Source organism: Apostichopus japonicus, chromosome 13, assembly GCF_037975245.1.
Source record: "Apostichopus japonicus isolate 1M-3 chromosome 13, ASM3797524v1, whole genome shotgun sequence".
NCBI classification, from domain to species: Eukaryota; Metazoa; Echinodermata; class Holothuroidea; order Aspidochirotida; family Stichopodidae; genus Apostichopus; species Apostichopus japonicus.
Window position 1 is genome coordinate 17,358,404 of NC_092573.1, and position 18,618 is coordinate 17,377,021.

At 37.5% G+C, this 18,618-nt stretch overlaps 2 protein-coding genes across 11 annotated transcripts in view; one reads left to right on the forward strand and one right to left on the reverse strand.

The window, feature by feature from the left end:
• The window catches only part of LOC139979196 (secretory carrier-associated membrane protein 1-like), a 57,985-nt gene that overhangs the window by 35,052 nt on the left and 4,315 nt on the right, over positions 1-18,618 (forward strand). For 2 of the 5 annotated variants that reach the window (XM_071989946.1, XM_071989950.1), the window contains exons 6-8: positions 14,487-14,658; positions 15,877-15,978; positions 17,174-17,315. In XM_071989946.1, the coding sequence (XP_071846047.1) occupies positions 14,487-14,658; positions 15,877-15,978; positions 17,174-17,315 (416 nt within the window). Of the gene's footprint in view, positions 1-12,697; positions 12,858-14,486; positions 14,659-15,876; positions 15,979-17,173; positions 17,316-17,777; positions 17,917-18,618 lie in introns of all 5 variants that reach the window. The other 3 variants (XM_071989948.1, XM_071989949.1, XM_071989947.1) reach the window with 3 other exon arrangements.
• Positions 1-18,618, reverse strand: part of LOC139979192 (zinc finger protein 474-like) — a 60,613-nt gene that overhangs the window by 15,426 nt on the left and 26,569 nt on the right. For 4 of the 6 annotated variants that reach the window (XM_071989939.1, XM_071989935.1, XM_071989937.1 and 1 more), the window contains one exon: positions 8,169-12,319. The exons of 1 other annotated variant lie outside the window; for it this stretch is intronic. The gene's annotated coding sequence lies outside the window, so the exon portion shown is untranslated. Of the gene's footprint in view, positions 1-1,709; positions 12,320-18,618 lie in introns of those variants that run through there. One more of the 6 variants, XM_071989933.1, reaches the window with a different exon arrangement.

Consider the following 18,618-nt stretch of genomic DNA (forward strand, 5'->3'; position numbering starts at 1 on the left):
GAATTTTCAATGGTACGTTGAAATTCTTTTTTAAACGAAATAGAAGGTCAATGTGTGGTTACGCGAAACGTCGGAAAACGAGCAACTTCGTTTATTAGTGTTGATTAGACTTTGGAACAGTCGTTTGAAGGCAGGAATTTTCTCAAGAGCATTCCTATACTCGCATGAGTAGTGACACTCAAAGAAACGTAGTGAAACTGACGGGGGATGTTTTCTAACTGTGAACTCCAAACACAGTGACATAAGTCTTAACTTCGCCAGGCCGTGTGAGAGAATTCAGTCAAAGCTATGTACCACGAGGCACCCTTCCAGATAAATTGGAGTTCTGTTTAATCATTTAAATAACAATGAATGGACATATAAACTTGGTTTACCTGCAGATTACGAAAAATAGTTATTTTTTAGAGATGTAAATTTGGTTTTTTATTAGAGTTGGAGTATGAAACTTTGTTTCTGAGCGAAAACATGTTACTTGAAGCAAAATAAAGATGCCCCGTCCATTCTGCGAGGACGCTTCCATTTTTCAAAAAGGCGTTTTCTCTTTTTATTTTTAGCTCATACCAGCATGCTGGTGTGAGCTATTGTTACAATGCGGCGTCTATCACTCTATCACTCTATCCGTCAACAATTGGTAAAACCGCTCCCACTCGCACAGTGTTTGATGGAATTTCATGGAACTTGGACACAAGGACCATTGGGTATAGGGCCATCAGAGATGGTCCGAAATTTGGGGTCAAAGGTCACCCGTGGGCCGTAATGGGCCATTATGTAGAAATACGCAAAATGCTTCTTCTCCTACAGATTCCATGGTACAATGTTGAGGGTTTGTCACGATAGTACTATGGAAGTTTTACCTTCAGGGTGTTCATGAATTTGAGATCAAAGATCAACTAGGGGTCTTTTGTGGCCCGGGCCGCGGCCCTATATTTTCAGATTGCTCCTGTTCGTACAGTGTATGGCCAGTTATAATGAAACTTGGTCACAACGTTCCTTGGGATGAGAGTTACGAGGGGTGTTCGGAAAATTGAGGTCAAAGGTCATTTAGGGGGTCATCGGGGGTCATTCTTTGTAATATTTTCAAATATCTCAATCTCCTCAAGATTTTGATGGATCATATTCAAAGTTGAAGTGATGATTGTTGGATTGTGTATGAATAAGGTGATGCCTAATAATTTTTGGTCAAAAGTTAATTAATTACAATTAATCCCCATTGTTTAAAAAAATCTGAGCCTTCACCTTTTGCCAAAGCTCCTTTAATTTGTCTCCCAGTTTCTGCGTTTACATTTGTGGTTAAGCTCTGCAGAGGCTGTTAGTGGAATTAAAGCAGGACTGGGAGTTGTTATTAACTGTTGAACTGTAAGCATGAGAGCCCTATAGCCAATCAGCACTTGCCGATTCTTAGAAGTCTTTGAGCCTGAGGTACAGTATGTAGGCAGCCAGCCAAAATTTTGGCAAGGAGTGCTTCAGGTCTGCTCAGGTAGAGGGGAGAAAGTTTAATAGGGTAGGTCAGTGGTATTGTTCGAGAGAGTGGGTAAAATAGGATTTAAAGGGGGAAAATAGGAATTATAGCCTGTGGTGTGGCCAGGATTCTGCTAAGGGAGGGGGGGTGGGGGTTATCTCTCATGGGCCCAAAATTGGTGGAATCTGAAAAAATGGCCTACATTTTTAAGCTCGAAAAGGTATGAGCTTCTGCACCATTGGTGCTCTAGTTTCTATTTTGTTTACATTTTAAACATGAAAATTATTTTAAATATGTAAAGAACTTAGTAATGTACTGCAAACTATCTATAAAAACAGAAAAACGATGTTTTAGGCATGAATAATGTGTTCAATATAACTAAAGTAGTAGGCCAATAGTCATGAGCTCATGATAGTGTCGTCAAGTCGTTTTCTCACTTTATATTTGCGACATATCACCCGTGTACATCAATCAATGGCATAGTGAAATCCCGTGTGAAAGTATGTTGACCCCAAAAGACGCAAATGGTCGTTCTAGAAAGTACCGTCATAACATTAACAACACAAGGCCAGTTTGCTCTCTCAGGTCCGCACGTGTACAGCCATTTTTTCACACATGGTATTATGCTGTGCATGCATTGCGGGCGCGATTGCGGCAAACATAAAAGAAAATGAATGAAAATGAAAAACTTTCGATATTTTTCACAAATATTGATGCTTAGATAAGTGCTTCCTCACAATCAACGAGCCGCCCTAAAATTCGCTCCGCTTACGGAAAAACTTCTATATATATAACAAATGGAAAACCCCAAGTTTTTACACACATAATTCCCACTGACGTTGGTCACAGAACATAAGTAGGTCATTGACATTCGAACTTGGCAACGTGCCCAAGTTCATCGCACCATGGGAACGACACAACACATTGAACATGATGTTATATTCTCCCGCTATCTGGACGCCGAGTGTAATATGCAAATTATGAATGGTACTGCTCAGCGTGGTTAAATCTTAACCTATTGCGACACAAATTTTGGGAAGCTGTTGTTAGAAGTAACTTTTGTATCAAATGTAAGGTACTGTTTCATGTATGTGACACAAGAGAAAGAAAATGAAATCGGAGGCTGCTCAAACCAGTTTCAACTTGATTTTTTACAACCCATCGCACAACATGTGCGTGCGTAATTTGTTTTCTTAACATGACTTTTAATGAGTAAGTAGGAAAGGTGGGTAAGTTTGCTAATTTAGGCGAGTTTTTGTTTAAAATCTTGTGATTGATAGACAAATATATTGTTTTTTTTTCTTCAAAAGTTACGATGTATATAAATTCAGTGATCTGAACATCTGAAGACCACGAATACTGATCATGTGTGTTAGGCAATTATTATTACACGAAAGGTTGGCAAGATTATTGGGCCTTATTAGTAATTAACATACATTGATTGTTGTCTTGCTGCCTGAATTGCTACCTGCTGGAAAAGAAAACCTTAATTATTGTACTCATAACTTCCTATTTTCATTAAAAGTCCAGTAACGGTGCGTCGAAAAAACCGCGATCGGGAAACGGCGTTTAAACTTTAACCGACCAGCAGGCGATACGGTTAGTGAAAAATCTGTTAGGTCACACCCTTATTTAAACACACACAACAAAACGCCCTTATATAATGAAAATATACTGAAAACCATATCGCAAAAACACAAAATCGCTCATAACTCGAAAACGGAAGGAGACATCGACTTTTGTCGGCTGTATAGGGATTTCCTAAACCGAATTTTGATGCGGTCTATTCACCTGTGTCATTTATGAGCTTCTCTGACGTAAGCTGCAGTACGTAATTTCTCTATACCAGTTCCGCGAAATTTATTTACGCAGTAAACATCATTCATTATGTTTTCTTTCACAATGAATATTCAAAGTTGTGCTCCACACGCTTCACAGATATTGTTTTATGTCGTTCATTTTCAATTCTACTTTAAAATTACATTTTCGAACGATGCATTGCATGCCCTCACAAGCATTCCTGATTAGTAAAACTAAGGAAGGATATTCAAATATATATTATTTTCATTTGATATGATTTTATGAGTTGTTCCACTTGAAAAACGATGATAAAACCGAAAAACAAAACATTTACTTCTCATGTGACGCATACCGCGAGACTCATAAAAACTCCCCCTACTCATTAAAATAAATATACATGCCGTCAGGCCAGTTGAAAGCCGTCAGGCCAGTTGAAAGCCGTCAGGCCAGTTGAAAGCCCTCCCCAGTAATGTTTGATCAGCTCTTCCCAATATACAATATATACTCAAATAAGCAATGAAAATATATTCATTTTCCACAGAAATCTACCCAACGTGGGCCCCAAGTCACTGCTTTATTTTCTTAGTAGTCATGGAAACAATTGTTTGCAACTCTCTTGCTGGCCAGGTGTTTTCAAGTTTTATTAATAGCACGACTTTTGATTGGTTCATTCAAGATAAACTTTCTATCCCTGCTGGATTGTTCTACTTATATATATATATATATATATATGAATGAATATTTGGTTTTCAATTAACTAAGTAACAGATAACATCCATTCCATTACGAACAGTAGGGGTAAAATAATGTTTGCTTCTAGAGGCAGCCAGCCATGACCGTTCTGCAGTGCTAAACCCCCCACGAAGATAAATACTATGCTAATTAACATATGGTAGGCGTGAATTTGACAAAGCCAAGTTTATGATTGGACTAAGCCTTTCAAAAAAGTTTGGTGGTGGGGATATCCAGGGTAGGGAATGCACATGTAAGCAGCATACTACAGGTATAGGTGGCCCAGACCCAGGCTGCGACCTTAATTACCAGGGCAGTCCATCTGCTTTCGCAGGCAACTTACAGTAACGGGTTAGGGGGAAATAACAGTTGTTTTTTTTTTGCGTGCATTGAAGTCGGGGGAGATTTTTTGGACGGAATGCGCTCTCAGAAAAGTTGGAAAGTGAGTGCGGTTCTGTAGTAAACTGTACTGTAGTACGTCAAGTAACACAGGAATTTATTGGGAATAAAGATCTCTTTGATATCCAGCTACGACTGTTTCATTGTTGATATTTTTTTCTTGTTTTTCTGACACTGCGTTCCTTGGTGAGTTAACTTAAACTTATCCTAGTTTAATACTAGCTTATAACTTGTCATAGAATGTGCTTGAATGTGTCATTGAATGTGCTTGTTACGATCGACCAAGACTAGTTTTTATTATCCTAGCCAAATCATTTTTCAAACACCTAGTACAGAACTTACTCCATCTTATATACAATCAAACTTTTGCAACGTTTGTAATATTCCTTGGCAACTTCTGGTATAGTCTGAAAACGGCTGTAGTTACACTAAGGATTCAACGTAGGTCACAACCTTGATATGTCTAGAATTGCCTTTGCGGTTTTTGATCGCGATAACTTTCGTGGAAATTTCGTTGAAACTTCGTTGACAACTGTGACCGCAGTAGTCTAAATCTTGTCAACGAAATTATTCGTTTTTAACCGATTTTCAACTTTTTTTATCGATTTTTGGTTCCTTGCTTTAGCAAAAGGAACCTATGCAGTCAGGTTGGCGTATGTGTGTGTGTATGTATGTGTGTGTGTGTGTGCGTCTGTGACACTTGCTTGGGTACGCTCTATCTCAATAAGGGAATGTTGGATTGAGGCCAAACTTGGACTATAGATCCGACATATGGAGAAGGTGTGCCCTATTGTTTTTGGTGCCCACAAAGGTCACAAAAGGTCAGTTATGGTCCAAAAACCGAAAATATTAAAACTGCAATAACTCCCAGTGCCAATGTGCGACAAGATTGATATTTTGGGACAAGTTGTGAACTGGTTAAGGGAGCATTTTCAAACTTAACCGTCATGTGATCCGAGGTCACCAAAGGTCAATTAATGATAAAAAACTAGTATTTTTGCAATAACTTGAGAACCAAATGTCTGTTAGGGTTGGGAGTTGCCTCAATGTAATCCAATTGTCGACCCGCATCTGGGTGACCCTTGACCTCAATTTAACCTCTGGTGACCTTTTCGTGTTTTTGGGATTTTTACAGTTTCAATGCTATCTTCAGATGTCAAAGGTACCTTCTGATCATAAATGTCAATAGGTTGACCCCGTGTGACCTTTATGTGCGAAGTTATATGGGGTCAAAGTTTTTCGGTCGGAGTTAGGATGGTTGTACAGACTTTTCGTTTTGTTTTTTGGAATCAGGAGATTAAACTACATCTGCAATCAAGGTCAAAAGGTCAAAGGTCACATTAGAAAAAATGTGCTTATTTTGGGAGGAAACGATCAAAAAAGAAAATGTTTGGTTTTGATGCTAGATTTGGATATCAAAGGTACCTTCCGATCAAAAATGTCGATTGGTTGACACCTGTGTGACCTTCGTGTGCGAAGTTATACAAGGTCAAAGTTAATTTTCAGACATTTAATGCAACAACTCCCAATTCCAAGGTGTGGCATGGTTGATATTTTTGGACAAGTTGCAAATGGTATAGGGAATATTTTCAAACTTAACGGTCATGTGATCCGAGGTCACCAAAGGTCAATTAATGTCGAAAAAGTAGTATTTTGGGGGTAGAAAATGGGCAAAGAAAAGAATGTTTGATTTTGTATAGTTTGATGCTCTAATTTAGGTCTCATCAATCAAAAATGTCAATAAGTTGACCCAAGGTGACCTTTGTATGTTAAGTTATATGAGGTCAAAGTTAATTTTCAGACATTTAGTGTAATAACTCCCAGTGCCAAGGTGTTACACAGTTGATATTTTGAGACAAGTTGCAAATGGTATAGGGGAATATTTTCAAACTTAACGGTCATGTGATCCAAGGTCGCCAAAGGTCAATTAAGGATAAGAAACTAGTATTGTTGCGATAACTTGAGAACAAATTGTCCGTTAGGTTTGGGAGTTGCTTCAATGTAATCCAATTGTCGACCCGCATCTGGGTGATCCTTGACCTCAATTTGACCTCTGGTGACCTTTTTAGTGTTTTAGGGATTTTTACAGTTTTGATGCTATTTTCAGATGTCAAAAGTGTACCTTCTGATCATAAATGTCAATGGGTTGACCCCCGTGTGACCTTCGTGTGCGAAGTTGTATGAGGTCAAAGTTAATTTTCAGACATTTAATGCAATAACTCCCAGTTCCAAGGTGTGACAAGGTTGATATTTTTGGAGTAGTTGCAAATGGTATAGGGGAATATTTTCAAACTTAACGGTCATGTGATACAAGGTCACCAAAGGTCAATTAATGATAAAAAACTAGTATTTTTGCGACAACTTGAGAACAAATTGTCCGTTAGGGTTGGGAGTTGCTTCAATGTAATCCAATTGTCGACCCGCATCTGGGTGACCCTTGACCTCTGGTGACCTTTTCGTGTTTTGTGGATTTTTACAGTTTCGATGCTATTTTCAGATGTTACAGGTACCTTCTGATCATAAATGTCAATGGGTTGACCCCCATTTGACCTTCGTGTGAAAAGTTATTTGAGGTAAAAGTTAATTTTCAGACATTTAATGCAATAACTCCCAGTGCCAAGGTGTGACAAGGTTGATTTTTTTGGACAAGTTGCAAATGGTACAGGGGAATATTTTCAAACTTAACGGTCATGTGATCCAAGGTCACCAAAGGTCAGCTAATGTTCAAAAAGTAGTATTATGGGGGGAGAAAAATGGCAAAGAAAAAATGTTTGAATTTTTACAGTCATGCTCTATTTAGGTCTCACCGATCAAAAATGTCAATTGGTTGACCTCCGGGTGACCTTTGTGTGTGAAGTTACATACAAGTTCAAAGTTAATTTTTTGACATTTAATGCAATTAAATCTCAATGCCAAGGTGTGACATGGTTGATATTTTGGGACAAGTTGTGAATGGGGTGGTGGAACATTTTGAAACTTAAAGGTCATGTCATCTGAGGTCACCATTGTTATCATATCTGTTGACACGCTTGTAGGTCTCTTATATTTCTTACATTTGCGACGCCATATTTAGATCTCAAAAGTGCCTTTTGATAAAAAATCCGATCACATTTTGTGATCACAAAAGTGTTGGCTATAGTGTTGGTTACTTTATGGGAACATGTAGGACCACTGGACCACAATTACTTGGACTATTTCAGCCCAATCTTGCTTGGTAATATTATGTGTATTGTCATATACCCCAAGCAAGGAACCACAGTGCCCTTGGGCTCTTGTTAACTTTTGTTATCGATCGTTGATTTTTTTTCAACGGGAGTTAAGCGAAATCAGTACTGTACCTCTATCAGCACTTTCAAATCAGCGTTAAAGATGTTTTATTTCAAACAAACGTAGGGTTAAAGTGTATTCAATTGTATTTTTGTATTTTGTATATGTTCTGTTAAGGCACCATATACAAAATCAGCTATGCGGAATCCCGCGCCCCGTTCCGCCACGGGTTTAATCCGACCGCGGTAACTGCCATTAATAGCGCTATTGTTGGTCGTAAGGCACTGGGTGAACAATGGTGGAGTGCTTTATCCGCCGCGGTCGGACAGTGATCCTTTCATGTTACCTTGTAATCCGTTTTAAACGAAGGAACAAAGGTTTATCCGACCGTGGCGGGCCTACGTGATCAGGACGTTGATTTTGAATGACAAGTTAAAAAGTAGGTTTTCTCTCCACGTATATCGAAAGCGATGTTTTTACGTGCAGTGTAACTACGAACAAAATATTAATGTTAGGTTTCCACTTCTGCATACATGTGATATTCGATGAGATTGTTTCAGCCTTTTACATGTATTAATGTTATTATCAGTGCAGTAAAACAAACATTAACTACCGAAATCCCGAAAGAGCTTACAATTTTCCAGCCAAATTTCCCAACGCTACTAGCACTTCGATTACGAATGACAAGTGACAAAGTTGTGCTGATACAACTCTTTCCCGCATTTTACCGGTATTGATAACGATGTTTGTACGGTCATTGGAACTTTCGACAAATTACTAACGTTATGTTTTTATTACTGAATAGCCTACACATGGTATTTGTTTCGATACAGCCTTTTACATGTTTTGAATATAGCCTTAATGCAGTAAAACAAATGTACTGTACCGAAATCCCGAAAGTGCTAACAATGTCCAACAATTACTAGTCAAAAATATTTTCTGAAGAAAAACCTTACGATATTTTTCTCAAATATTGATGCTTAGATAAGTGATTCCTCACAATCAACGAGCTGCCCCGAAATTCGCTCCGCTTACGTAAAACGTCTATATATATAACACGTGGAAAAACCTGAGTTTTTACACACATAATTCCCATTGACATTGGTCACGGAACATAAGTAGGTCGTCGACATTCGAACTTGCTCAAGTTCATCGCACCATGGGAACGACACAACACATTGAACACGATGGTACATTTTCCCGCCATCTGGACGCCGAGTGTCAATTTTGGTGTAATATGCAAATTATTAATGGTACTGTACTGTGCGGTTGAAACTTAAAAAGATTGCGACATATTGCGACACACATATTTTGGGAAGCTGTTGTAGAAGTAACTTTTGTATCAATGTATAGTACTGTAAGGTAGTATAATTTATAAAAGACGGTTTTCTTCAGGTGGTAAGGAAAAGGGGTGTTTCGGTGAACTCAATCTCTTTGTATAGTATTTGGATACTTAAAATGACGATGTACAGTGATGTACATGCAGTTTCTATTTCTCTTTTAGTAAGCTCTACTTAGCATTTTTATCCTCTGTGGATCTTTACTGGAATAAATACGAAATGTATTGTTTGACGCCAGTATTTAATGGTAAGCATTTCCTAAATTGTTGACTGAGCTTCAAAATCCAATTTCCAAAAAGTTGGTTTTCACGAACGTTTTATAAAAATGACATACAGCGAGGGTAGAAAAATATTAACTTAACCACATTCAGTGTATAAATTTAAGAAATTTTTTCAATTTCAAGATCACCAATTTTTGGTTGTCCTGCTGAAATTTTGGTTGTCCTGCAGTGGAAACATGTAAAGTAGGTTATATGTTTTTGGGGTGGCCAAAGGAACTCCAATAAGGAGAAGATACATTGCCTTCAACTTCATCACTTTATTTACAACATCTTCTAACTTAGAGCCCCATATTGAAGACAGGGAACTTGGCAAATTAGTCTAACACAGTTGACGGAGAAAGAGAGATATATGGAGGGGACATTCAAAGAGAATATCTGAGTTTGTTATGAACTGTTCCCTTGAAAATAAATAAATAACCAGTGTTGGAAAACCTTGTTCAATTTCCCCGCAAACACACTGTTGATTTCCCGCCGTAATTCCCGCAGCGAACACAACGAGCACGCGCAGCGTGCGAGCATAAAGGCGTGGGTCCAGGGGCCCGCCTTAGTTCCCCGGTGGGGTCAAGGGGTGGAACCCCGAACGCCCCCGGAAAATTTTGGTATTTTTGCGTGTCTGGCGGTAAAAAATTCGCAGCTGAGGATGCAAAATACTGACAACTTTTTTAATTTAAATTGTTACGAAACTGATGGAAATTTTAAAATGACTAGTTAGAGTACGGTAGCTATGCTATGTTATAAAATGAAAAAAGATTTAATCTGTCTTGCAATCTTTAAAAAGATTAATTTACAAAACTTCCGATGTTATGAAACAAACAACGTTCGGCAAAGCCCTGTTTCTAGACTGCCTAACAATGAATAGCTTGCACTATACGTTCATAAATTTACAATTTGCAGTGTTTAACCCTACTTAAATACTACGGTAGCTACAGTAGTATTAAGCTGTACGGTAAATTCCGAAAATCCTTAATTTCCGTATTTAGCTATATGGTATGTAGCTATACGATAGCTACATGTGCTGAATTTTCCCAGGTACCTTGCCACACAACTGCGAGCTCATCCCCTGTCTAACACCTGTTTGTTAATATTTTATGGCACGTTTCCAAGGAACGTTTCATGGACTAGAATTAATTAGGTCAGTCAGTAAAGAATCGGTAAAGTTATGTGAATTATTATCTTAGGCGTTCAAGAAAAGTAGGTAAAATATCCCCGTAACAGTAAGGTAAGTAAAACACACCTAAAGCCAACTGACTCCTCTGCATGAACAAAACAATATATTCCCCATGATACACGAGGCACAGTCCATACCATACACGCATAGCATGATATCAAGGCCCCTACAGTAGCTATGGCCATCTTTAGGAAATAAACCTTGTAATCACATGTTTTAGGCCACTTGGCATGATTAACTAAATGCTTAATATTGTTTCCATGTTCTTGTAGAAAACAGCAACTTCGCAAAATACAATTAGTTGTGTTTTGTAGTTACGTGAGATCCGTAACCGACGAGGTGGTTAGGCTATTTGCTATACACTTAACTATGGTAGGATATTATTTTTTCCGTATTTTTGGAAATTCTAGAAAATATTTCTTTTCCTCCCGCGTAACACCAGATGTGGTCTTACTGTTTATTCATAAATGGGTGTACTAGAGCCTTGTTTGCATGATATTAGTTGCATTTAACACAATATGCCAGTGTCGCGTGAATATTTCGAAAGTTTTTGCTCGATCTTTCGTAAAATTTGAAACTGGTGTACCAACTTACTTTTTGTACACAATTGGTAATTTCTTTACTGATTTTCAGTTTTTTTTCTATACAGTCAAGTGATTACGTTGTGCATTGAGTTTAAACTTATCACGAATGCAAAAAAAGATGCGGGGATTTCAAGCAGACAAATGTTTTCTTTGCGGGATAACTGAGTCAGTTGAAGGGAATCCCGCACCTTAGAGGGAACACTGAACAGCTGTACTGTTTCGAGGGGGGAGTCAATATGGCATATTGCCAAATGTTTACTATTGTATAGTGTGTACATGCGGTAGTGCATGTGTGGTGGATGGGCGTTATGGTCTCTGTGTTGTGTAAGTTTGTATTGTGTGTATATTTGCGCTGCATGTACTGCATCAGTGCATGTCCAAAATGACATGATTCGATGGAAAGTTTTATTTTGGACTCTTATTTTGCTCCACCGTTTGAAGGAGTTAAAACGTTATTTTTCTGAGGGTAAAAGGTTACTTGAAACTTAACTGTAAAGATTCCATTGTTAAAATTTGATCATCCGCTCGCAGCCGAACGCTATCATTAATTCCTTGAATGGAGACTAAGTACTATTGTTTGCGCGGCCAGACGCAGACGGCTTAGTAGTGGTGAAGGGCTCTGCTTTGGGTAAATCCGACTGCAGGAAGACAGGAGAGCCGCAGTCGGACGGCAGGGTATTGTTTAGCGTGGAAGACGCGGGATTCCGCATAGCTGATTTTGTATATGGTGCCTAAGCGCATTGAACCCTGGGATATTGCGCTATATAAGCACCTGTGTAATAATAGTTAATTCATGCTGCTAGGGCTTTATTGGGATAAACTGATCATTTTGTAAGATGTACTATATTAAAATTTACACACAAGTTGCTTTGTTTAAATGAATAATTTTGTCATGAGTTTGGAAGAAGGCAATACAGTAAAACAAGAAACTTTTAATTTGAAATTAATCATCACAATGTCCCAGACAGACATGGTTGAATGCCATAGTGTAAGGTAAGGTGAGTTGGCATTGCAAATTAGCCGTAAAGAAAAGACACTTCATAGCTTCAGTGTAGTTCCTATGGATGACGACCATCTAGATCCCAGTTGATTGGGACACTTTGGGCAAACATTTTACCCACTTTGGTCAAATGAAGAAAGTTGGATGTAGTCGGGAAATCAAGAGTGAAGATTTTTGCCACTGAAGTGGATTGTGTCAAAATGTCATACCTTTTCAGAAGGGCTGGAAAACTTTGCGAACCTTCTGAACCAGGTTCACGGTCCGCGATGCTGGGGGAAATCCAGCCTGGCTGGAGAAAAAAAAATTGGGGGAAATAAAATAGAAAAAAAAATTAGGGGAAATAAAATAGAAAAAAAAAAAACGGGTCGAAAAATTCAAAAAAAAATGCCCCCTGGACCCCCACATGGGGTTCCACCCCTTGACCCCACTACGCCATGCAAAATTAGAATATTTCTACACAGGCAAGAAAATGGTAAACTGACATGCACAGCGCAGGGAAGATCTCACGTTATAATTTTTGGGCCTTAATACTGCAGAATATATGTGTGATTTACTTTCATGTAAATTAAAGCACACACAATTTTTTGTGCATTAATATGATAAATAGTTTCCTATTTTTAAATAGAAAAAAGTCTTGCTCTACAATATTTCTAATCTTTTCCCTCAGCATATTGTTTGACTCTATTCCTCAATTTTTTGGTAATACTTTTGGTATTTGCCTCGTCTGGACTCTTGGCCATTGTTTTTGGAGAGGCCATACTCTATCTTGTTGTATTTAGCCCTTGCTCTTATGTGTGCTGGTTCAGACCAGTTTACAAAGCGTTCAGGTGAGAGACTTGTTTCTTACGTCAAGCTCATCAAGTCTGCTATCAGTTTTCCACCGTTCAACGCCACATTTGTATTATACATTAACATTTCCATCGCTTTGATGTTGGAAAGGTAGACAACAAACTTCAATCGTAAAATTTCTCAAATTTTTTGATGAAAAGAATGCACTGATTTCAACTTGAAATGCTTGCAGCCCAAGCACAATAAGTGAGCTAATATTAGACCAGTTTGTACAAAGCATAAAAAACATATAATTCCAACTTTAGTGCACCAATTTACTTAATATTGATGGCAAAATAGAAAATATTGAAAGAAGAAAATAGAAAACAAAGAAGTAAATTCAAAGAAATGAAACCTGTTAAACATGTAGGAGGCTCATTTGGATGTAGGTGAGGTTATGTTTCAGACCAAATTCATTCATATTCAGGCATCATCTTAGCTTTAACCAGCTCTCATACTAATGTTCACAACACACTATCATCCAATCTGTAACACCTCTAAGGGAGAGAAGTCCATTATATTAGGATAAGTACAAAAGGTATTCTGACACTTTACTAAATATCAACATAAATGTGGACATCTTTAATCAGTAGCATGTTATCACTGTATAAATTCTGCTAGGTGCAGTAAAGACTAATGAAATATGTCTCTTATATCAAACAGAACATTTGACTCGGGAGGGTAAATTGGCCGAAAATCCTGTCAAAATATAGTAGGAGCTGAGATCAAGCCTCTCACCAGGCTGTGTTCGCCAATGGTCTGGTGATTCACTATGAAATGAATAGGCAGAGCTGGACTCAAAGAATGTTGAGAAGAGCTTGATGTCTGTATCCTATCCCAGTATTCTTTCCATGTTGTGTTGATCCATGTTCTGATACTTAAGTATGGAAAGTTGAGTCAAGTTTCACTTAGATTATTTTTAATCTTATCCAGCATCTCACCATGTTCTGTTGATTCAGTCTGGTGTTTTTAATATGAAATTTTGCATAAAGAAACACGTGTTTATGCATGGTCTGATGTTTCAATATGAAATATTGAGTTAATTCTTCAATAAAGAGACATATCTTTAACTTAATACAGCTGTCCACCTTTTTGCTGTTGATTCAGTCTTGTGAGTTAGTATGAAACAATGAAAACCTGATCTAGCAGTTAACCATGTTGTGTTTATCCATGGTCTGATGCTTCGATATGAAATATTGGGTAATATAAATATTATTTAGATCCGGTGGTCTCACCATGTTGTGCTGAACCATTGGTCTTTGATTCAAAATCTTGAGAAAGCCTTCATAGTCAAAAATATATGTTTTGCAAGCACCAATATAAAGTGTAAAGATGTGTTATAATCAAAGGCACAATGTATTATCATACAGAGGTCTGAAGTTGATAGAGTTACTTTAAAACTGAATGTTTCGGAGCATGTTTTGATGAATATCTGATTTTTTGTGGTATTGAGGTAGTCAGTGAAGGTTTATTTGTTGTATCAAGCTAAGTTTACATTTGTGTGGTTCTTTTAGTCAAGTTGCTAAAAATACATTCATCAGTGATCCATAATCCACCTCTTTTGATCTACCACTTTGTCATTTCCACCATCTTGTGTCATCTCATTTCTGTCTTTATCCCATTACCAGGTTATAGCATTCTCCTCTTCATCAACATTTTTGTGGCACTAGGGTACTTTGCAGCTGACAAAAGAAAAGACAGTCCGTCAGGATCAACATTTGTTGTCTCCATATTGTACTTTGCAGTCATGCCTGCCGCATCATACCTCTGTTGGTTCAGACCAGTGTACAAAGCTTTTAGGTTTGTACCAAAAGTCATCATAGATTTGTACCAAAAGTCATCATAGATATCCAAATCTTGTGTTCTTTATTTACAAAGAAGTAAACTGTGCTTTCTCTCCAACAAGCTTATGATAACCATGTGTTAATCAATGGTTCTCACTTACATATAAGCAGCCATCTTTAAGGGGGGGGGGGGGTAGGGGGTTGTGTAAAAAACTAACTATTGTTTTTGTATTTGGCATCATACAATTGCATAAGGCAAATGTAGATGTTTACAGTTGTTATGATGTAGTACACCTGACATGGTTTGTGTATGTGGGAATACTCCAGGTTTGTGTTCAGAATCTCCCTTAAAAAAGAAGGAAGTTCATTGCAACCATATGTGCCATTTATTTCATCCTGCTATTTTCTTTATTCATTACTTGTAATTTATTTTGAGCCTAATGAAGTTTATGTTATCATGTCTTTAAAGGATATTGTTCTACTTGGTAAGCTAGAATGGCCTACGATGCACCCCCCCCCCAGGGTCCTCCCGTATTACCATGGTGACATCTAGTATAGTCCAGAACTCCAGAAAAATGATGTTAACATTGATAACTTTGGGGTACATAGCGGCCGTTACCTCATTTTTTATGTCATTAAAATTTCAAGAAAAAAATGGCAATATTGCGAAATTTTAGTTTATGTTAGTGAAGTGGCTAATAACATCAGCTATTCAAATAATTTAATTTGAAACCAAGATGTAATTAATTCTTGAGTTACGATCATTTTAGTAAAACAATTTGTATTGACTTGTGTGTAATATTGCTATTTTAAATGCGATTGTCTCGGTTTATCATTATGAGACCGTTTTTTTGTGGCTAATTTCTCTGACAAACATAGATTGAGCTACTTTGCACCACATATAACCCTACCATATTAACATAGTTACATCTAGGGCCACTTACAAAGTAGCTCCATGTAAAGTTCCTCAGAGATACAGACAGACAGGGCTCTTTGGCAGGTAATTACAGCCATTCAGCATATGCCCCCCCCCCCCATCCCACCACCCCTTTATTTTCAGTCTTATGTGACCCTTAACTTCAATGCACCTAGATCAGTGATAATTTTGAGACTGCTTATTTGGTTAATTGTTCACAAGTATTCAATCTTTATTGACTTTTTTTTTTCTGTCCTCCCCCCCCCAAAAAACATGCAACAAATATATACTTTAATATATCCTTTCTTTCTTTTTCAGGAGTGACAGTTCCTTCAACTTTTTCTTGTTTTTTTTCATTTTTTTCTTCCAATGTATTGTCACAGGGATTCTTACACTTGGCTTGGAAAACCTTGGAGCTTGGTAAGTTGAAACTTTCTAAGGATAGCAGGTGCATTCTTGCACCACAGTCAGATTACTGTGTGTTTCTTATTTGGTTTAATATAAAGATATGTGATTATTACGTTATTACAGCACTTAAGATATTCATCTTGTTGTTCTTTGTATACGAATCGGGATTAAACAATAGAGGCAACTCAATTCTTTTAGGGTGAATTAGTCATTACTTTGGACACAACAACAGAAATATTCCCCAAACCCCACGCTCTTGATCTGTATGTTTACCGCAGCTGCTCAGTAGCTGTGTTCTGGTGCAATATCACTGGAGTTTCAGACAACTTTTGGGCCCTGATGGTGATAACTTTGAGGACACAGCAGTCTTTACTGTCAGAAATGTATGATTTTAAGGGCATTCTGGCAAGTGGTAGGGAATCATTGGCAATATCTCATTCACAACAGGAATTTATGAGAGAGTAAACTCATAACTTTGCTAGAGCCACAGTTCTCACTCCTGTTTAGAGTAATCCTTCAAAACTATTACTTTAATAAAAGGTTTAACATTATATGAATTTGAACTTCATATAAAATCAGCTGTATTTACTGTATATGTGCCTATTATGATTGAATATATCTCCCTGGAAAACTTTCACAATGTTTTTTTGGCAGTAAACATTGGTGGAATTGAGATATTTTGGTCATCAGTTGGGACTGTTAGTGACTGTTGTGATTCAGATCACATGGATCATAGGACCCTCCTCTCTTAATGAGCATTTTGCCACATTCCTTAACATAGACAAAGCAGATGAGCCTAAACTGATGCAAAAACTTTCACAGGCTTTTTCAATGGGACGGCTGTACTTCATTTTTGGTTATCATTTATTTGTTAATTATAGCAACTATATTTCTTTCGTTTGCTAAAAACATTGTCGCACAAATTTACAACCTCTTATAAGGGTTACTGGATCTTCTGTTGGACTTTAATATTCATCGTGTCACAAATGGCACAACCAGATAATTAAAAAAAAATCAACTCTGTTCCAGTGTTCAAAATGAAACTTGGCTTATCAAGATATTTAGAAATGGATTCAGATAGGATCGATGCATAGAATATTACAGATAATTAAAAAATTTGACAGAGATTGTCTCAAATAGCTTTGCTTTTAAGGCCAAATGATTTATGATATCATAGAATTGTGAAAATATAAGTTTTCCTCAACAGCGGAGTAATCAATGGTGCCCACGTCATATCCAATGGGAAAGATGAAGAGAAAGGCTTTCATGTAGTTCTCGGTGTGTTAATGATCCTGATGGGGGCATTGTGGGGCACCCTGTGTGTCTTGAATGTCATATATTTGGTAAAGGTACGACCAAGAAACTTATCAAATATATAATCATCACCACAATGTTTCGTGCCCATCCCACCTTTCATGAAAACACCATGTGTTACATGTGCTCATATGACGTTTTTTCGATGGAGATAAACAGTGTCATGATAAACAATACAAAAGGGGGTGGGGGTTTTCAGAAGAAGAAATCAGCATATCTTTCAAGATTTGTGAGAACAAAAAGGCCGGTTTGCCAGGTACATTATGGCATAATGAAAGGTTTGGCTGAGACACTTTACTTGAAATAATCCAGCCATCTTGCAGGCAACTTGAATGAGAGTGATTTACATCTATCAAATCCACCTTATTATCACAGTTGGATTAATTGTAAGGGTAATAGCCTCCAGAATGTGTTATCCAGGAACAAATGAGACACACCATCAAGATATCTCATACATATTCATAATTCCTTTTTTGATTTCATTTGTCACTATAAAGCGGTCTGATAAATTCCATCGCATTCCTGGCTTCATCTACATCTCCTAGTGTCGGCAAAATTGTCGTTGGACTTTTAATGTTGGTTGTTGCACTGTGTTTTGCCGCTTTGGCCATTGCCAGTGTATGCTACCTTTATCAGGTAACAATGACAACCATTTATACTCACAATTTTCACTTCATAAATCTTTTCTTCATTTTCTTTATTCACTATTAGAGCATTTGTCCACCAGCTCATGCTATTGAAAATGAATTCCATTGCAATTATTCTGTAAAGAAAGTCATGTTTACCAATCAAGAGAGTGATTTAAAAGTTGTTTCGATTTCATAATTCTTGGACTAGGTAAAACCTCACAACCTGAAATTGTGTGAATGAAATTTGTGATTGAGAAACATTCAGCTATCCAATCAGCTGTGCCCTATAATTTTAATATCCTTTTCGTATTTGTTGTCAAACAAGGATACCCTCCTAAAGTTTTTCAACAGTTCTTGACGTTAGTTTACAAGTGAGTACTGTAGTTAATGATCCCATATGATGCCAAAGAAATGTTTCCAGCCAGTCAATTTACACTTTTGATATCAATGCAAACCACACAGAAAGAGCAAATCGGAACTTTGAAAGAAGTTTGCCGATGTTTTCTTTGGTAACACAAAAAGAGTTTAGTTCTAACTTATCAGTCCAGGTTGTATTTCTATACCATATTAAAAATTTTTGGGAGAAATGACCCATTAAGCAGTTGAGGTTCATCAATTAAAGCTACTGGATCTTATATTCTAATAACGTAGACCATTAGGTCAGTTCCTCAGTTACAACACAAACCTCAATGGGAAGACATTATTTGTC